This window comes from Lissotriton helveticus, chromosome 10 (genome assembly GCF_964261635.1).
Source record: "Lissotriton helveticus chromosome 10, aLisHel1.1, whole genome shotgun sequence".
NCBI classification, from domain to species: domain Eukaryota; kingdom Metazoa; phylum Chordata; class Amphibia; order Caudata; family Salamandridae; genus Lissotriton; species Lissotriton helveticus.
In genome coordinates, this window is record NC_136071.1 from 723,595,925 (window position 1) to 723,615,246 (window position 19,322).

Here is a 19,322-nt window from a genome sequence, read left to right on the forward strand (position 1 = left end):
TCCAGGCATTGTAAGTGCGGGCAGCCATTTTATTACATATAGTGGCCATCTGTCATTAAGCAATGGCTAACTATATGTTAGCTGTGCCAAACTTGGACATGTTTTGTATCAAACTTTTTGGAATCATACCCCAACACTGTTACCGTTACTCCTCTGGGAAGCCCCCAGTACTCCTGGTAACAGCCTTCCAGGGTCTGCCAGCAAGCTAGTGCTGCTGCCGACCCCAGACATGATTCTGCCCTCCTGCTGCTGAGCTGAGCTCGAGCAAGGGAAGGGAAGGGACAATAGGTTTCCTATCACGGGGGTGTGACCAATGTATTGGGTTGGGGTGGAGTGCTTGCCAGAGCCACCAGACTGCTTTGAAGGGTAAATTTGGTGCCCTCCTTGCATACTCCGGTTGGAGCCAGTTCAGGGAGCCCTTGGCTCCCGCTCTGGCGTTAAATTGGATAAAGGACATGGGAGTATCCTCCCCTCTGTTCAGCTCCTCCTCTGGGAGGGATCCCAGAGTCATCCTAACCCCTTTCTTAGGTTATAAATGGGCTTACCTGTGGGCACGTCCTCAGATTCATTGGGGGAAAAGACCCGAGCCTGAAACCACATCACTCTTTGACATCTGGACACTTGACCTTCGCCTGGAACCGAGACTGCATCACGGAAGACTCCTGTTGCACCTGGTCTCGCATCAAGGACACTCGAAGTTATCTCCCTTGGAGTGAAGGAGTCCCTCCCCTGCATCCGCAGGCACTGTATCAAAGCTGACAGATGTACTGCTCCTGACATCCCACAGACTTCGAAAGGCTCTGCAACACAGGTGGTGATTCTCCAGCTCCCTCTAGACTAACCTCTCAGCAATTTTGAGGCCAGTATCCTTCGTCGGAACCGCTGGGACCAAACGCCTGTGCACCGCATCGACTTGTCGTTCCCAAAGCTTGTTGGCAGAGATCTTTGGGCTACAAGAAGCTCCAGCCTCCAGCATTTCTTCCTGCCAAGAACTTCGCCCCTCACCGCATCCTGTGCACCGTGGGCCTTCATCTTCAGTGAGCTGCTCCTTTTCCTCTTGCTACTCCTGTGCCTTTAGCCTGTGGGTCCTCTCGAGGGTCTTCTCCTGCTTTAGTGGGCTCCCCAGTTAGCTTAGGGCCTGCTCTGATTATCCTGCACTTGGGCAAGTCCCTTGGACCTTGCTGGTCCCAACATTGCTCCTTCATCACTTTCCACACCTGTTGCTGCAGCCAAGGCTAGTTGGTGCTCCCACCAGACACCGCCCCTGGTTCTTAACGTCCGACGTGGGATAGCTCGTGCAAGGCTTCTGGTCTTCCTCAGCGTCACCTGGTCCTAACAGCTGCACCGGCCAGATCACCGTCATCACTCCTGCATCCTCCAACATCAGTGGGCATTGGCCTTCCGTGCCTCCTAGTCAATTCCGAGTGGCATAGACTCTGTCCACTGTGCTCGTAGGTTCTTCTCTTCAAGAATCCACCCTTGGATTCCACTGGACTCTTGCAGAGGCTTCGCCAGCTTTACTGAAGTCCTCCATTCTGATCTACAGGGGTTTCCGTCGTTACTTCGCACCTATGCACCCAGCTTCCCGGATGTAGGTTTCCTGTTTTCTGGGGTATCTACGGGTGAGATGACTCTCCAACCTTCTGTCTTCCACTGGGTTTCTTAGGGGGCCACTGGAAAGGGTCCTTCTTCAAAAATGCAACACAACTTTCCCATTGACTTCTTTTGAGTGTGCGCCTGTGTTTCTACGCTGTAGACTGCGTCCGCGGGGTTCTTGGTTCCTTGTGTCCCCAGCATTTCAGAGTCTCCTGGTCCAAGTATCGACTGTGGTCGCAGTTCTCATTCCACTTTCTTAGTATATGGTCTGGTCTCTCCCTGGAGACCACTGTGTATTGTGCTTACTTACATCTTACAATTGAAGATTTGTTGTGTATTAGTGTTGATATCTCCGGGTAGGAGATATACCAAAGTGTTAGTAAGCGTTGTGTAATAAATAAGAAATTTTTATATAAACACTGTGTGGTTCTTTTTTGTTTAACCTACACTGCATGATTAGTACTGGTAAAAAAAAAGCTGCTTAACACTCCTTTTCTATAAGCCTGAAGGCTGCTCTCCACAGCTACTGCTTAGAGAGCCTCCTGTGGTTGTCCAAAACCACTAAAATCACCCTAAGGGTTGTCTGGATTAGTGCAAGGTGCTTAACCTAAATAAGTGTACACTATATACTAAGGCAGCCTCCTATAAGGACCGCAACAGTTTTACAAAATGAAATGTTAAAATAAATACATTAAAATTAATTAACGCATATATAAAAAAAATAAGCAAAATGGACATTGGAAAACCTTCACAAATTTGTTTGTGAATTACATTAAATACTCCAATATTTGGGCATTTGTTTGATGTATACATGTTTTTGCATTTTTGTGTATTATTTTGAGCTTCAAATCCTAGTAATTGCTTGGGCTGTATCTCCACTGCTTCCAATAAAGACTCAGTGGGGGTCCCTGGGTACCAAGAATGATACAGTAGGGGTCCATAGTAGTCAAAGGGATAAATAGTGCTGCCCTAGAGATTGCTTATTTGCACAATGTGGGTTCTGGAAAGGAACTGTTTCCCAATTTGCTGTGTTTGCGGTTTCTTTCCCCTTCAATTCAAGGACTATCTGTAATGCAGAACAGAAGATTGAAGGACTACCTTGCATGCAGAACAGAAATGTGGCAATGTAAATGCCAGTCTTCTTGAATATAAACTGTAATGGTGGTATGTTTTTCCATGTGGGACATGTCTGAATGAATGGTTGACTCATGCTGAATTTATGGTGCCGATTTACAGGTTACAATTAAATAATAATGAGACACTGAAAATGCAGCCTCTGACAGCAATGGTCTATTTACACAAATTATTTAAAAAACAAGTGGATGAATTGCACTATTCTTAAATATCAATGGAATGTCAATGGAGAATAAAATGACGATCACATTTATAAATTGAGTACAAATCTCCATCAAACAACAAGCCTTCTGTTAATAGTGACTCGTAAGGACCTTCAGCACCTCCCATTGCTGCTGCCGCCACCGCCACCTCTTTTACAATCACTTCTCCACCTTTAACTGTTGGCGTTCCTCCCCGAACCAATGCTGGCCTGTACCTAGCTAGCTCGCTCGCACTAAAAACAGTTGCTACAATGTAAGTTTAATGCAACACTATGGTGTAAACAGTAAGATTTATGATTGATGAGACTTTTAAATTGAGTATGTTACCTTATGTTGAAGATGAATGCTTAGTCTGCAGTACAGGCTGAACCCTCTCAGAGCTGTTGCTTGATTGACGCAATGCAATGCCGCGTCTGATGATCTCAAGAACGCGCCCAACTCCTCCTAGAATGTAACATGGCGCAGGAATGTTAAGGTCCAAATGTATTTCATGTAACAGCAGTTCGTTTATAATTACGGTATGCTTCAATACTGCATTTTTAATACCACAAGTTATGAAAATGAATGGAGCAGTGAAAACAATGTAGCCTCAGATGACAGAAACACTGCCAAAAGGTTTTGAACGAAAAAGGTACTGGGCTTCAGTGGCCCTTCTTCTGGTGGATACTTTAATCAGATTCCTCACCTTGTGATTCTCCCTAGGTCCCAGAATGGACTCAAACTCTTGCAATAGCTCCTGCATGTCAACAGGTGCTGCTCTCCACCTCTATTGTGACTTCAAGCAGTCTCTGGACAAAGTGACAATGAGTCATAGAAAGAAGCCACCTACGTACGCTGTTGTCAACTTAATAATATCATTTTGCGTCAAAGAATGAGGAGCATATGTGACAGTATTGATCTTTCACTGGCAGTGAGTAAAAACTAACTTGGCATCTTATTAATAGCTGAAAGTCAACTCCAAATATCAGTGAGCAGACGAGTCAAATAGACTCTCCGCGGAAATAATGAGATCGACTGTATGCAGTAACCAAATGGTATTGATCACTTATGATATACAACCCTATTTACAAATCAAGGAGGGCACCTGTGACAAATTTGTTTTACCTCGCTTTAAGTTTGGCACTTTCCATCGCTTAATAGCTTTTCCTTTAATTAACAACTGGTCAAGCTAGCTTTGTAAATGCCCATGTGACGGAATGTCACAGCAAACAATCCATGTAGTGCTCTTCTGTAAATTTTATTAAGTTCAGAGAAAGTTTTGGACCTTACAGATTTAAAAGCTGCTTGGTCTTAGACAATGTCCCCCAGTATTTTTATCCCTTCAGGTTTTAAATAACAGTACACCACGCGGTCTGTTGCAAACTTCCTCAAGAATGTAATTAGATGTACAGAAACCATCATAGTGTGATCCATTGGTGATGTAAATAAGATTAAATGTTATGATGAATTCCATATCAGCTGTTGCTGATGATTTTAAACTTTTAAAGCTTGCTGTATACTTAATCATTTTGTATATGACTTTTAGCCTGGTAAACAGTATTTGTTTTATGTCTGTACTTGCTTTTATGAATTCCACTGAAGAAATCGAATAAAGACTATTTTGAATTGAATTGAGCACTACAGGAATAAACAAATAAAAATGCATAGTTAGGTAAAAATGTAGCCGAAAGAGGAAAAAATCCAGGTTTTTAAATGTTTTCTAAAATTCATGAGGTTTGATTGGGACCTTAAATGCATTGGCATTTGGTTCCACAAGAGATCTGTGGCATGCACAAAACTTCTGCCACCCCAGGTGGCTTTGCAGATCTTAGGGACTTACATGGTCTTAGCAGAAGCAGATAGCAGGAGCAGATAGCAAACACCTTCTAGGACCATACCATAAAAAGAAATTCTACAGGTAGACAGGGCCTTCTTCTCAATTCCAATCTCCATTAGTTAGTGCTTCAAAACTCGGACTTACGGTGCAAAAGCAGGGAATAGGTCCAAAAGAACAAGTTACTTACCTTTGGTAACGATGTATCTGTAGAGACATATATGAGTTGTAGATTCCTTACCCTAGTATTTCCCCCAGGCATCAGTCTGGATCCGGAGATTTTTCATCAGTAATACCCCTGCACGTCGGTAGGTGGCGGCGGTCGGCTCCACGTCCGTCGTCGGCGCCAGAATGACGTTGCGATACCCATTTAGACGCCACCCATGTGCGCTGACGTCAAATCTTTACACTGCTTTCCACGTCAAAAGCGCAGAGCCATGAAAGACAATGCACAGTGGTGTGTCCAAACTAGGGCCCTCTATGGGAGTCCCTATCCCTAGAAATCCGCTTGCAGAGCTTGTAGGATGGGTGAGGGATGTGGGGGGTATTGAATCTACAGCTACCATATGTCCCTACCAAACACATAGTTACTGAATGCAAGTAACTTCTTCATCTGATAGAGACTATTAGTTGTAGATTCCTTAACTTAGAATAGATACCCCAGCAATATCGACCCCGAAGAGGGTCTGCAAACCAAGTTCTTACGAGAAAGTCCTGGAGAACTGAATGGGCAAAGTTCCCGTCCCTCCGGACAGCACTGTCCTGGCAGTAGTATATGGTAAACGTGTGAAGAGATGCTCACATCTCCGCCTGACAAATATCAAGGAGTGGGATTCCAAGTGCTAACCCAGTGGTTGCTGCTGATATAGTGGAGTGAGCACGCAACCTACAGTAGGGATCCTTCTTTACCATAGAATAGCGGACTTTAATGCAGAAGACAAGCCATTGGGAGATGGTACGTTGAACAGCCCAACCTTTCTTGGCACTCACATAGCCAACGAAGAGTTGATCATCCACCCTGACGTCCTTGGCACGACCGAGATAAAAGACAACGCACGTTTTGGATCCAGAAGGTGGAGTCTCTCCTCCTCCTTGGAGGGATGCAGGGGAGGGTAAAAGGCGGGCAAAGTGATGGATTGTCCCACATGAAAGGGCGGGAGCGCTTTAGGAAGGAACAAAGTTTTTGTTCGTAGCACCACTTTATCCACGTAGACAGACAAGTAGGGAGGCTTGGAAGATAGATCCTGAAGCTCGCTGACTCAGAGCAGAAGTGAATGCAATAAGGAAAGCCGTTTTGAGAGTCATGGGCCTGAGAGGACAATTATGAAGGAGCTCACAGTAAGCACACATAACAAAGGTTAAAACCAAATTGAAATCCCATTGGGGCATTATGAATGGAGACAGTGGAAACAAATGAGTAAGGCCCTTAAAGAACCTAGTAACAATGGGAGACCTAAAAAAGAAGGCTGATCTCGAACGCGTAGGAAGGCAGAGATAGCTGCAAGATATCCTTAAAGAGTGCGCAAATCAGAACCCTGCTGGGCCAAAAGAAGTATGTACAAGAGAACCTCCGAAAGAATGGCAGAAAGGGGATCAACAGCCTTTGCTGTGAACCATGCCACATATGTGTTCCATCTACAGGTCTACACCGTTTTAGTGGAGGGACTCCTGGCTGTTAAGATATCACAGGCGTCGGGAAGAAGGGCAAAAGCGGTCAACAGCTGCAGCTCAATCTCCATGCAAGGAGGCTGAGGCTGGACAGGTTCGGATGCAGAACCCTCCCCTGCAGCTGCATTAGGAGATCCCCCCCCCCCCCAAAGGGGCAGTCTGATCAGAGGATCCATGGCCAAGCTCTGAAGGTTGGAGTACCGGACTCTTCTTACTCAATTTGGAGCTACAAGAATAACTTGAACCCAATCATGCATGATCTTCTTGAGCATACTGGGCAGACGTGGTATAGGCAGGAAGGCATACAGGAGGCCGAAGCGCCACTCGAAAAGTGCAGCTGAGCAAGTACCGCCTCGGAAACTCCAACACGTAATACTGCTGATATTGCCTTCTTTTCGGAGGCAAACAGATCTAACCAAGGCTTTCCCCAACGCTGAAAGAGAGCTTATGCCAACTCCGGATGGAGACGTTATTCGCAATCGACCAGGCACCGATGGTTGAGTTTGCCCGCACTGGCATTCAGAGAGCCCGCCCGGTGTTGAACCAACAGGATCATGCCCTGATGTTGTCACCATGTACGGAGGCGGAGAGCCTCCTGACAAATGGTCCACCACCCAAACCGCACTGTTTATTGTAGTACCACATGGTGGTGGTGGTGTCCGTGAACACCTGCATCACATTCCCGAGAGGAATGGAATGCTTTCAGGGCCAATCTGATTGCCCAGAGCTCAAAAAGGATGATATGGAGACCAGACTCCGCTGGAGACCAGATGACTCTGATCGCCGCCTCTCTCAGATGGCTGCCCCATCCTAGAAGTGACCTATCTGTCACCACCGTTAGATCAAGTTGGGAAAGGGAGAAGGATCAGCCTCGGACCCAATCTTGGTTTATTAACCACCACTGTAGTTGAAGTGCAGTTCCCTCCGAGATCTGGTCGTAGTCGGAAAGATTCCCCTGATGCTGCACCCACTGGAACTTCAGGTCCCACTGCAGAGCCCACATATGCCACCTGGCATAATCACCAGCAGAATGCAGGAGGTCATGAGGCACCGCAGCCTCAGAGTAATTCTCACCAAAATCCGGGATAGACGCTGAATCATCGGTGAAGGTAAAGTGCTCAAGGCCCACCGTGAACCTTATCATGTCTGTGGGCAGGCAGGACAGGGACATGGAAATAAGCATCCTGAAAACCAACGCTACCATCCCGTCTTTTGGGTCGAGGGCAGAAAGAACCTGGACCAAAGTGAGCATCTTGAACTTCTCCTTCCGGATGAAGAAGTTGAGGGCCTGGAGGCCTAGAATAGGACGCAGGCCTTTGTCCTTTTTGTGCACCACAACCTACTTCTGGCACAGGGACCCTATCTACGGCTCCCTTGACAAAGGGAGCTGAAACTTCCTTAAGGAGAAGTGCCAAATGGTCCTCCGACTTGTGGTCTTAAGAAGATGGCATGGAGGGATGGTGTAGGAAAGTGACCTTTTTGCATGGGTAACCCCCCACTTTTTGCCTGACATCTGATGCAACCTGATTTGAAATGCCCTGGGTCCTTGCCAATCAGGTTTCCAGTGCCCGTGTTCTTTCCCAAGACTGTACCTTTTTACCCACAATTGGCACTTCGTTGGCCACAAGTAAGCCCGTAGAAAAAGGTACCCTGGGTACCAGGGAAGGCCTCTAAGGGCTGCAGCCCCTATTGTGCCACTCTCAGGGGCCCTGTACCTTAACACCCACACACTGCCATTGCAGGCTGCGTGTTTTGGTGCAGAGAAAAGTGAAGAGTCAACATAGCACACATCTCTGTGTGCCATGCCTGCAACCCATTGCCTGAGGCCTAGGTAAGTCATCCCTCTAGCCCTAAGGTAAGGGTACAGTGGCAAGAGCCCTGTAACCCCTCCAGTGTCTAAGCCCATGCTTAGACATTGTAAGTGTAGTAAAACCATAAAGAGTACATTGTCTGGGAGTTGGTAATTACGAACTCCACAGCTCAATTATGGCTTTACTAAAAACTGGGAAGTTTGGTAGAAACCTTCTCAAATCATTATACCCACACTGATACCAGTGTTGTATTTAATGTAAAATGAACTCAGACGACATCTTAGAGATACCCCCTTAAAATCTGGCCCTGTTGCATTGTCAGCAGTTTTTTTCTGCTTCGATCCTGACTATTTCTCCTTTTGATAGTTCTTTAGGAGAGTTGAGTACCATGTTTGCCTTGCCACTGAGGAGCAATGAGAATCATATTTGTTCCTGGTTCCTTTGCTTTTTGTAGCACTCTCTGCATCAGGGGTATTGGTGGAAAGGTGTAAACAAATATCTGTGACCAATTGAGAGAAAGTGCATTTCCCTTTGACAGGTGGTGTGGAAACCTCGAGGCAAAGCTTTGGCATTTCTTTTTCTGCATTGTTGCAAACAGGTACAACTCTGGTGTTCCCCAGATGTTGAATAGATACTGTACTATTGTCTGATTCAACTCCCATTCGTGGGAGCAGTTGTTTTATCTGCTCAGTAGGTCTGCTGTAATGTTGTCTACCCCTGATAGATGTACTGTCTGTAGATTGATTTTTTGGGGTTTCGCCAAATGCCAGATTTCCTGTGCAAGTTTGCTCAAGGGAAAGGACCTTGTTCCACTTTGTTTGTTCAGGTACAACAATGTAGTGGTATTGTATGTTTGTATTAAGATGGTTTTCCCCCGAATAGGTTTCTGAAATTCTAGGAGTGCCAGAAAAGCAGTTTTCATCTCCAAAAAACTGATATGTTTTGTGGAGTCCTGTTCGCTCCACTAACCATGAACTTTCAGCTGGTTGAAATGTGCACCCCACCGATTGAGGGATGCGTCCGTGGTGACTGTCACAGATGGAGTCGGGTCCCTGAAAGGTCTCCCCTGTGCTATGCTGTTGGATGCTCACCATTGTATCTCTGCTTGCACCCTTTGTTTAACAAACACTAGAGCCTCCCAACTTCCTGTGGCTTGTGACCAGCTGTTGGTGAGCCGTTCTTTAAATGGGCACATTTGTAGGCGAGCATGAGCGATGAATGGGATACATGAGGCCATCATGCCAATTCATTTCATTACTTTCCTCACTGTCAGAGACTGACCCCTCTGGTAGGGGCCTGTTTTGTGATGGATAGCTTGTATTGGCTAAGCCTTGGCGTTTGCTGTGTTCAGTCTAGCTCCCAGGAAGGTTTTTTTCTCTTTCTGGTGTTGTAGACGATTTCTTGTGGTTTATTGAGAAACCCAGGATTTGTAGCACTTGAACTGTTTTTTTAACATGATTGCGACATGTTTGTTTCATGCGTACCCTTATTAGCCAGTCGTCTAAGTAGGGGTAGACGTGGATTTTCTCTCTTCTCAGGTGTGCCGCCACTGCAGCTAGACACTTTGTGAACAATCATGGAGCAGATTTTATGCAGAACGAGAGAACCTTGAATTGGTAGTGTGTTCCGTTGTGTAGGAATTTGGACTTTCTGTGCCTTTTGTTGATAGGGATATGCAAGTAGGTGTCCTTGAGATCTATAGTTGCCAAGTAATCCCCCTTTTGAATTTGTGGGATTATTTCTTGAAGGGTACACATCTTGAAGTGTTGTGTTAGCATGAACTTGTTTATGAATCTTAAGTCCAAGATTGGCCTTAGAGTCTGGTCCTGTTTGGGCACTAGGAAGTATGGAAGGTAGTTTCCTTTGTACCACTCTTGTATTGGTACATTTTCTATTGCCTGTTTTTGGCATAGTTCTTGGATTTCTGCATGGAGCAGTGTTTGTTCTAATCTGGTTAATTTTCTTGTTTTGGGTGTATTTGCAGTTGGTGTCTTTGTGAGCTCTATGCAATATCCGTATTGTACCAAATTTAATATCCAATTGTCTGTTGTGATCCTTTTCCATTGTGTGTGGAAAAGGGATATTCTCCCCCCCACTGGTGTTTTGTGTGGGTTCTTTTCAGTGATAAAGTCAGTTTGACCAGTTTCCTCTTCCTCTAGAGGATTGGCCTCTTCCTCTGCCATTCCCTCTTCCTCAAAAGGGCTGCATCTGCTGTTGTTGCCACCCTTGGTAGCTAAACTGTTGACCCAACTGTTGGTTTGGGTTCTGTCCCTGAGATTGTTGTGGCATCTGCTGTCCTTGACCAAAGCTGCCTCTACCTGTGGTTTTTCAGTTAGAGAAGCCTCCTCTTTTAAAAGAACCTCTTTGCTGTTGGGACTCCACTGCCCTTGCTGTTTCGTTGTCTTTTTCAATTTGCTGAAGGGATTCCTCCACTTCATTGCCAAACAGAGCTTCTCCGTTGAATGGTCGGTTGATAATTGATGTCTGAAATTCTGAGCCAGGCATGCCTTCTGAGGATGGTTCCTTTGCACATTTGCCTGCTTGCAGTATCTGTTGCATCTATGGCTGACTTTGGGCAGGTGTTAGCTACATTTTTCTATCCTTGGACAATAGATCTTGCCTTCTTTTTGTCCTCCTCGGGGAGATCGTTCAGCAGCTCTTCTATTTCATCCCACTGTTGGTGGCCATATCTGTTTAACAGGGCATTAGAGTTGGCAATGCGCCACTGCGTTGCTGCCTCTTTCTCCATTCTCCTCACCACCAGATCCATCATCTTACTTTCTTTTTCAGGTGGTGGCCCGGTGTTGGAGACTGCATTGGCTCTTCTTCTGGCTGTGGTGACAATAATAGAGTCAGGTAATGTACTTCACTGAATATATTTTGGGTCTTTGTACTTTTTCTCTACTCTGGGGGTTACCCCCTGGTTTGAAGCTGGTTCTTTGAATGCTTCTTTGCCTTGGTCTAGGATACTTGGCAGCATAGGCAGGTATTGTGTTAGTTTTGAAGCTGGTGCCAGTGTTTCTAGCAAGAAACATGTGTCCCCTTTTTTCCTCCTCTTATATAGACTCCAAATCGATTTGATACCCTTTTGACAATGTCATTGTAAAAAGCGATGTCATCTGGAGGTGAAGCTTTCGAAGGGTAGCTGCAAATCTCTTCCGGGCTCTCGGTGTCGAGGTCGGTAGGTAGGTAGGTCTCCGTATTGCTCTGGTTTTTCGCCTCGAGGTTCTGGTGTAGGTGGAGAGTCAGAGCTCCCTTCTTCCTCTTCCTCAGTGTCTTCTGGCTCTTCGGCGTCAACGTTCTCTGGTTCGCCCGCCAGTGTTTTCGGGAGTCGAAAATCCTTCAGTGAGGTATCGAAGTCCTTCTTTTGTAGGAGCGCTGTCATTTCTTCCTCGAGTGTTCTCCTTTTCTGTTCAACCTCAAGGACCCTCTTGGCGTCGGTGGCCGGAGATTTTCTTTTCTTCCTGCCGTCGACATTAGTCTTCGGCAGTGTAGTGCCCTTTTTCGCGGGTTCGATGTCGACCCTCTGTTTAGGTGTCTTCGGCGATTTTCCCTCCTCGGTCACCTTTGGTTGGGTTCTGTGGGGATCTTTCAATCACGGCTGACCTTTGATCGCCTTTATGCTCCGCGTTGGGGCTGCCTTGTGCGCCTTATGTTCGTGACTCTTAGATTCCAACGGATCTTTATGGTGTCTTACCTTCTCCATCTTCCTTTTCGTATCCGTAGCCTTTTTCTCGGCGTAGATTTTTTCGGAGTCCCTCAACGTCTGATCCCTCATGTGTCGACTCCACTGGTGCTCCATGTTCCTCCTCGTCGGCCGAGAAACCCAGGTCTCTCAGATAGGTTTTCTTCGTTGTCTGCGACATTGTGGCAAAGTGGACCTGTCTTTGACTTCGGCGTGTCCTTAGCGTTTTCGGTAGCAACGCTACGCAGGCCTCACAGTCCTTGTAATCTTCAGGCAGGCAGAGGTTGCAGACCGCGTGTGTGTCGCACTGCCCGACTTGGGGCGGAACTTGAAAGGGGTATTCTCCATGGCCCCTACCTCGCCATTTGAGGACCGGAGTGGTCCTCTCGTTCTGCCTTACTCACGATGTCAATGATTTCCATCGTAAAGTTTCTTCTTTTTCAAAGTTTTTGGGGAAAATTTCAAACTTTCTTCTGAGCTTCCAGTCTTGCTTCCAGACCCAACGGTAGAAAAAAGATTCTGAAGATGGTCACCACGCACATCGACCTCCAGGATACCGTCTGATGTCACACAGGGGATGTACCTGGCACCAAATGGTGGTCAACAGCGACCAAAACAAGAAGGAAAAAAAACAAGCATTTACAATGCAATGGTTTCGCCTTTGGAAAAGTTAGAGCTATTGGCATTGTAAATGACAAAATTTTTATTTATGTGTTGGTTTTGAAAACAGATAAATAAATGGCATTGTCATTTACATTGCCATTAGCCTCTGCAGTCACTCTGCAGTCCCTAGCACTCCCTAGTCACTCTGCACTCCCTAGCCCTCCCTAGTCACTCTGCACTCCCTAGCCCTCCCTAGTCACTCTGCACTCCTTAGCACTCCCTAGCCCTCCCTAGTCACTCTGCACTCCCTAGTCACTCTGCACTCCCTAGTCACTCTGCACTCCCTAGTCACTCTGCACTCCCTAGTCACTCTGCACTCCCTAGTCACTCTGCACTCCCTAGTCACTCTGCACTCCCTAGTCACTCTGCACTCCCTAGCCCTCCCTAGTCACTCTGCACTCCCTAGCACTCCCTAGCCCTCCCTAGTCACTCTGCACTCCTTAGCACTCCCTAGCCCTCCCTAGTCACTCTGCACTCCCTAGTCACTCTGCACTCCCTAGTCACTCTGCACTCCCTAGTCACTCTGCACTCCCTAGTCACTCTGCACTCCCTAGTCACTCTGCACTCCCTAGTCACTCTGCACTCCCTAGTCACTCTGCACTCCCTAGTCACTCTGCACTCCCTAGCACTCCCTAGTCACTCCCTAGCACTCCCTAGTCACTCTGCACTCCCTAGTCACTCTGCACTCCCTAGCACTCCCTAGTCACTCTGCACTCCCTTGCACTCCCTAGCACTCCCTAGTCACTCTGCACTCCCTTGCACTCCCTAGTCACTCTGCACTCCCTAGCACTCCCTAGTCACTCTGCACTCCCTTGCACTCCCTAGCACTCCCTAGTCACTCTGCACTCCCTTGCACTCCCTAGCACTCCCTAGTCACTCTGCACTCCCTAGCCCTCCCTAGTCACTCTGCTCTCCCTAGCCCTCCCTAGTCACTCTGCACTCCCTAGCCCTCCCTAGTCACTCTGCACTCCCTTGCACTCCCTAGCACTCCCTAGCCCTCCCTAGTCACTCTGCACTCCCTTGCACTCTGCACTCCCTTGCACTCTGCACTCCCTTGCACTCTGCACTCCCTTGCACTCTGCACTCCCTTGCACTCTGCACTCCCTTGCACTCTGCACTCCCTTGCACTCCCTAGCACTCCCTAGTCACTCTGCACTCCCTTGCACTCCCTTGCACTCCCTAGCACTCCCTAGTCCTCCCTAGTCACTCTGCATTCCCTAGCACTCCCTAGCCCTCCCTAGTCACTCTGCACTCCCTAGCACTCCCTAGCCCTCCCTAGTCACTCTGCACTCCCTAGCACTCCCTTGCACTCCCTAGCACTCCCTTGCACTCCCTAGCACTCCCTTGCACTCCCTAGCACTCCCTTGCACTCCCTAGCACTCCCTTGCACTCCCTAGCACTCCCTTGCACTCCCTAGCACTCCCTTGCACTCCCTAGCACTCCCTTGCACTCCCTAGTCACTCTGCACTCCCTAGTCACTCTGCACTCCCTAGTCACTCTGCACTCCCTAGTCACTCTGCACTCCCTAGTCACTCTGCACTCCCTAGTCACTCCCTAGTCACTCTGCACTCCCTAGTCACTCTGCACTCCCTAGCACTCCCTAGTCACTCTGCACTCCCTAGTCACTCTGCACTCCCTAGTCACTCTGCACTCCCTAGTCACTCTGCACTCCCTAGTCACTCTGCACTCCCTAGCACTCCCTAGTCACTCTGCACTCCCTTGCACTCCCTAGTCACTCTGCACTCCCTAGCACTCCCTAGTCACTCTGCACTCCCTTGCACTCCCTAGTCACTCTGCACTCCCTTGCACTCCCTAGTCACTCTGCACTCCCTTGCACTCCCTAGCACTCCCTAGCCCTCCCTAGTCACTCTGCACTCCCTAGCCCTCCCTAGTCACTCTGCACTCCCTTGCACTCCCTAGCCCTCCCTAGTCACTCTGCACTCCCTTGCACTCCCTAGCCCTCCCTAGTCACTCTGCACTCCCTAGCCCTCCCTAGTCACTCTGCACTCCCTTGCACTCTGCACTCCCTTGCACTCTGCACTCCCTTGCACTCTGCACTCCCTTGCACTCTCTTGCACTCCCTTGCACTCCCTAGCACTCCCTAGTCACTCTGCACTCCCTTGAACTCCCTAGCACTCCCTAGCCCTCCCTAGTCACTCTGCACTCCCTAGCCCTCCCTAGTCACTCTGCACTCCCTAGCACTCCCTAGTCACTCTGCACTCCCTAGCACTCCCTTGCACTCCCTAGTCACTCTGCACTCCCTAGCACTCCCTTGCACTCCCTAGTCACTCTGCACTCCCTAGTCACTCTGCACTCCCTAGTCACTCTGCACTCCCTAGTCACTCTGCACTCCCTAGTCACTCTGCACTCCCTAGTCACTCTGCACTCCCTAGTCACTCTGCACTCCCTAGTCACTCTGCACTCCCTAGTCACTCTGCGGGTGACAGTGCTCGCCATGTCAGCCGCGTCAAAGGGGTGACAGTGGTCGCCATGCAACCCATGTCACAGCGGCGGGTGACCGTGCTCGCCATGTCGCCTGTGTCAATGGGGTGACAGTGGTCGCCATGCTGGCCGTTGCACAGCCGGTGACAGTGGTCGCCATGTTGGCTGTTGCACAGCTAGTGACAGTGGTTGCCAAGCCGGCTGTGTCACAGGGGTGACAGTGGTCGCCATGACGGCTGTCACAGCTGATGACAGTGATTTGAATGCCGGTTGTGTCGCGGCGGGTGGCAGTGCACCCCATGCCGGCCGTGTCACGGGGTAACAGTGGTCCGTGACAGTGGGCGCCATGCCTCCCGTGTCACAGCGGCAGGTGACAGTGCTCGCTATGTCGGCCGTATCAAAGGGGTGACAGTGGTCACCATGCTGGCCGTTGCAAAGCTGGTGAGTGGTCGCCATGCTGGCCGTTGCACAGCTGGTGACAGTGGTTGCCATGCTGGACGTTGCACAGCTGGTGACAGTGGTCGCCGTGCGGCTGTGTCACAGCGGCGGGTGACAGTGCTCACCATGTCGGCCGTGTCACAGCTGGTGACAGTGGTCGCCATGCCGGCAATTGCACAGCTGGTGACAGTGGTCGCCATACTGTCTGTGTCACAGGGTTGACAGTGGCCGCCATGCTGGCCGTGTCACAGCGGGTGACAGTGGTCGCCATGCCGACCGTTGCACAGTTGGTGACAATGGTCGCCATGCTGGCCGTGTCACAGCGGGTGACAGTGGTCGCCATGCTGGCCGTTGCACAGCTGGTTTCAGTGGTCGCCATACTGTCCGTGTCACAGGGTTGACAGTGGCCGCCATGCTGGCCGTGTCACAGCGGGTGACAGTGGTCGCCATGCCGACCGTTGCACAGCTGGTGACAATGGTCGCCATGCTGGCCGTGTCACAGCGGGTGACAGTGGTCGCCATGCTGGCCGTTGCACAGCTGGTTTCAGTGGTTGCTATGCTGGCCGTTGCACAGCGGGTGACAGTGGTCGCCGTGCTGGCCATTGCACAGCGGGTGACAGTGGTCGCCATGCCGTCCGTGTCACAAGGGTGCAGTGGTCGCCATGATGGCCGTGTCACAGCTGATGACAGTGGTCGCAATGCCGGCTGTGTCACGGGGTGACAGTGTTCCGTGACAGTGGGCGCCATGCCTCCCGTGTCACAGTTGGTGACAGTGGGCGCCATGCCAACCGTGTCACACCTTGCGTACCCCGTTCTTCTGTTTCTGGATGTTTACTGTTTTTGGCCGAGATTGTAAACAGATCCGACACTCGCTAAAGAAAGCTCTTTAGCGGAGCAGCCTGTGTAATGAATTACCGCCAAAAAGCAGGTTTTGTGACATTAAAACAAAAAACGGAGCAGGATTTTCAAGGAATTCAGGCCCTAGACAAGGAGAAGAAGAGATAAGCTGTGCAAACAGGCAGGCATGTCTTGTAAGACGCAGGCCCCTTTAAAGTGCCCAAGAGCAAACATGCTGGGGGTATTGTGAAGACACAAAGCACACAGGAAGGCCGGCTCCTGCCTGAGCCCGGCTGCCATTAGTCACCGCGGGAGCCAGAGCTCGGAGCTCGGGGCCCCCCCCCCCTGACAATGGCTTCTGCAGCTGAGGTCAGCCCCCGGCCCCCTGTTTGTTCACCAGGGCAGGCCGAGCCGCAGGGAGGCTCATTTAACGCGTCCCCCCAGGGTGGGACACACAGGCCCGAGATTGGAGGGGAGGGGGTGTGTGCAGGGCGTGGGGGGCGGTGTGGGGTGGGGGGCACACACCTGGTTCTGCTGCTCTCTGACAATGTACTGGGGTCACCGTCTCAAAAGACGGGGTGAGGGCGGCGGCCCTGCCTGGGTGGCATACTTACAGTTCCCCTCTAGCGCTTGTCAACACAGTATGTTTTTCCCAGGCACTATAAATAGCTGATAATGTTTCTCTCCTTTTTAATGACACTCTGGTTGCAAAAGCTTAATAAATGGAAACCTGGGGAGAGAAACACGGCCCTTTTATCAGTTATTTATAGTGCCTGGAAAAAATACTGAGGTTGCAAGCGCTATAGTAACACAATTTATGTTTAGAATACTTAGTATACATTTTTTTTTATTACAATCTTTATTGTCTGTTTTAGTTGTAATCCTGGCTCACGCCTATTGGCCTGACTGGGCAGAAGCATCAGAACACACGGTTTGTGAGGGGAAAGCTCAGGAGTGGATGGGCACGTGGGATCTCTGAGGGGGGGAGGGGGGGGCAAAGGATTCCGCTGGTAATCAAAGCCCTAGGGTTTCAATAGAAGCCGCTCCAGTCCAGTCCATACGACGAGAGATGGAGGCCTGGGGAGGAGAGAGGGGCAGATAAACAAAGAGGACAAACAGTGAATGTGCATAAGATTGACAGCACACGGACAGCGGGAGGGGGGACGGGCACACGGACAGCCGGAGGGGGGACGGGCACACGGACAGCCGGAGGGGGGACAGGCACACGGACAGCCGGAGGGGGGACAGGCACACGGACAGCCGGAGGGGGGACAGGCACACTGACAGCCGGAGGGGGGACAGGCACACTGACAGCCGGAGGGGGAACGGGCACACTGACAGCGGGAGGGGGGACGGGCACACTGACAGCGGGAGGGGGGACGGGCACACGGACAGCGGGAGGGGGGACGGGCACACGGACAGCGGGAGGGGGGACGGGCACACGGACAGCGGGAGGGGGGACGGGCACACGGACAGCGGGAGGGGGGACGGGCACACGGACAGCGGGAGGGGGGACGGGCACACGGACAGCGGGAGGGGGGACGAGCAACGGGCTCACGGACAGCAGGAGGGGGGGCGGGAACGTGCTCACGGACAGCGGGAGGGGGGCGGGAACGGACAGCGGGACATCGCGCAACTCACCCCTGCAATGGACACTTCCGAAATGGCGAAAACAAAGCTTAAAAAAAAAAAAAAAAAAAAAAAAAACACTCCCACAGCCGCATGACGTGGGCAAAAGCCTAAAATTCTCGGGAACGCCCACGAATCTGCTCCGGCATTGACTGACAGATCTCTGTTCCAATGGCTAGCCTCCATTTATGGAGCTAGCCAATGGAACAGAGGGGCGGGACTACACACACACATACTCTAGACAAAAGATTTCATCTGAGCGAAATGCTGCTTGCGCAGCTTTCGACAGGCGAAAATTAAAAAGGGGAAAAAACCAGACAATTCCGGACCCAACCACTAGATGGCGGAATGATGCACAGCATGTGAATCCAGAAAAGGATTCACGCTGCAAAACCAGCATTTATATGCTTGGTACTTCTTAGTCCTCTCAAAGCATAAGTGAAAGGCAAGCAGTTGATCCAATCTGTGCGGCCTCTCCTCCATTTTGTGTGGATGCGAAGGTAAAACAAATAATTAAAGCAAGACTGACTGTCCTATATGAAAAGGTGACACTACTTACCAGATACAGGATGGCCGGTGCCTTAAGTTTGTCAGGACAGAGGGTTTTATATGGAGGAAAGAAAGGTGAAAGGGCTGTTAAATAACTCTCCATAGTGTCCACAGTACCTTCTGTACTGGGCCAAAGATAACACACACAAAAGTATATCAGGCAATCGAGCCTATACAAGATTAACCTGCTTTTCTTCACACCAGGTAACAAACCTTGGCCAGTTGCATCAATAAAAGGATTTGAGAGATAAGCAGCTTGAAGACAAAATTACATCCACCACTTCAGACAGTAGATCAAAACCTCCTCAGTTGGCTTCACTAAATCTCCCCTCATGAAGGTGTGGATTGTGGAGGATCGCATACAGCAACCTGCCTTGCTGCTGGGTCAGCAGATTGGTGTACCACACTCTCATGGCCCAATCTGAGGGCCATCAGAAACAACTGCACTCAGTCTCACGTGGACCTGCAGGATCAGCATCAGAGCCAGAAACATGTGCAGGAGGTTAGACTCCCAATAAAGTCGGGACAAACGAAGAAGAGACCCTTGAGGTAATGACTCAAAAGCAAAAAAAGACTAGACAATGTAAACTTTTAGAGACCGCAAACTGGTCTACCGAATGTATGCCCACCTGGGCAAAGATAGCCTTGTCAACTCAGGGTGCAGACGCCTCTAATTTTTGGCAAGATGACAACTGCTGAGTTTGTCTGATGTTGAAGGAATGGAGAATCTCATTACGTAACTAACGGTCAATGAAACGTCAATCAAAGGTCAGCACCTGGATTAACTTGCCTTTGGTGGAAGTAGAAGCCCCATATAAGATTCATACAGTGGTGCTCCAAAACCAGAGACCTTT

General features: G+C 49.5%; 1 protein-coding gene across 3 annotated transcripts in view; it reads right to left on the minus strand.

Moving 5' to 3' along the window:
* The window catches only part of NCAPG2 (non-SMC condensin II complex subunit G2), a 347,950-nt gene that overhangs the window by 89,571 nt on the left and 239,057 nt on the right, over positions 1 to 19,322 (minus strand). For all 3 annotated transcript variants that reach the window (XM_078663271.1, XM_078663272.1, XM_078663273.1), the window contains exon 20: positions 3,261 to 3,377. In XM_078663271.1, the coding sequence (XP_078519397.1) occupies positions 3,261 to 3,377 (117 nt within the window). The remainder of the gene's footprint in view (positions 1 to 3,260; positions 3,378 to 19,322) is intronic.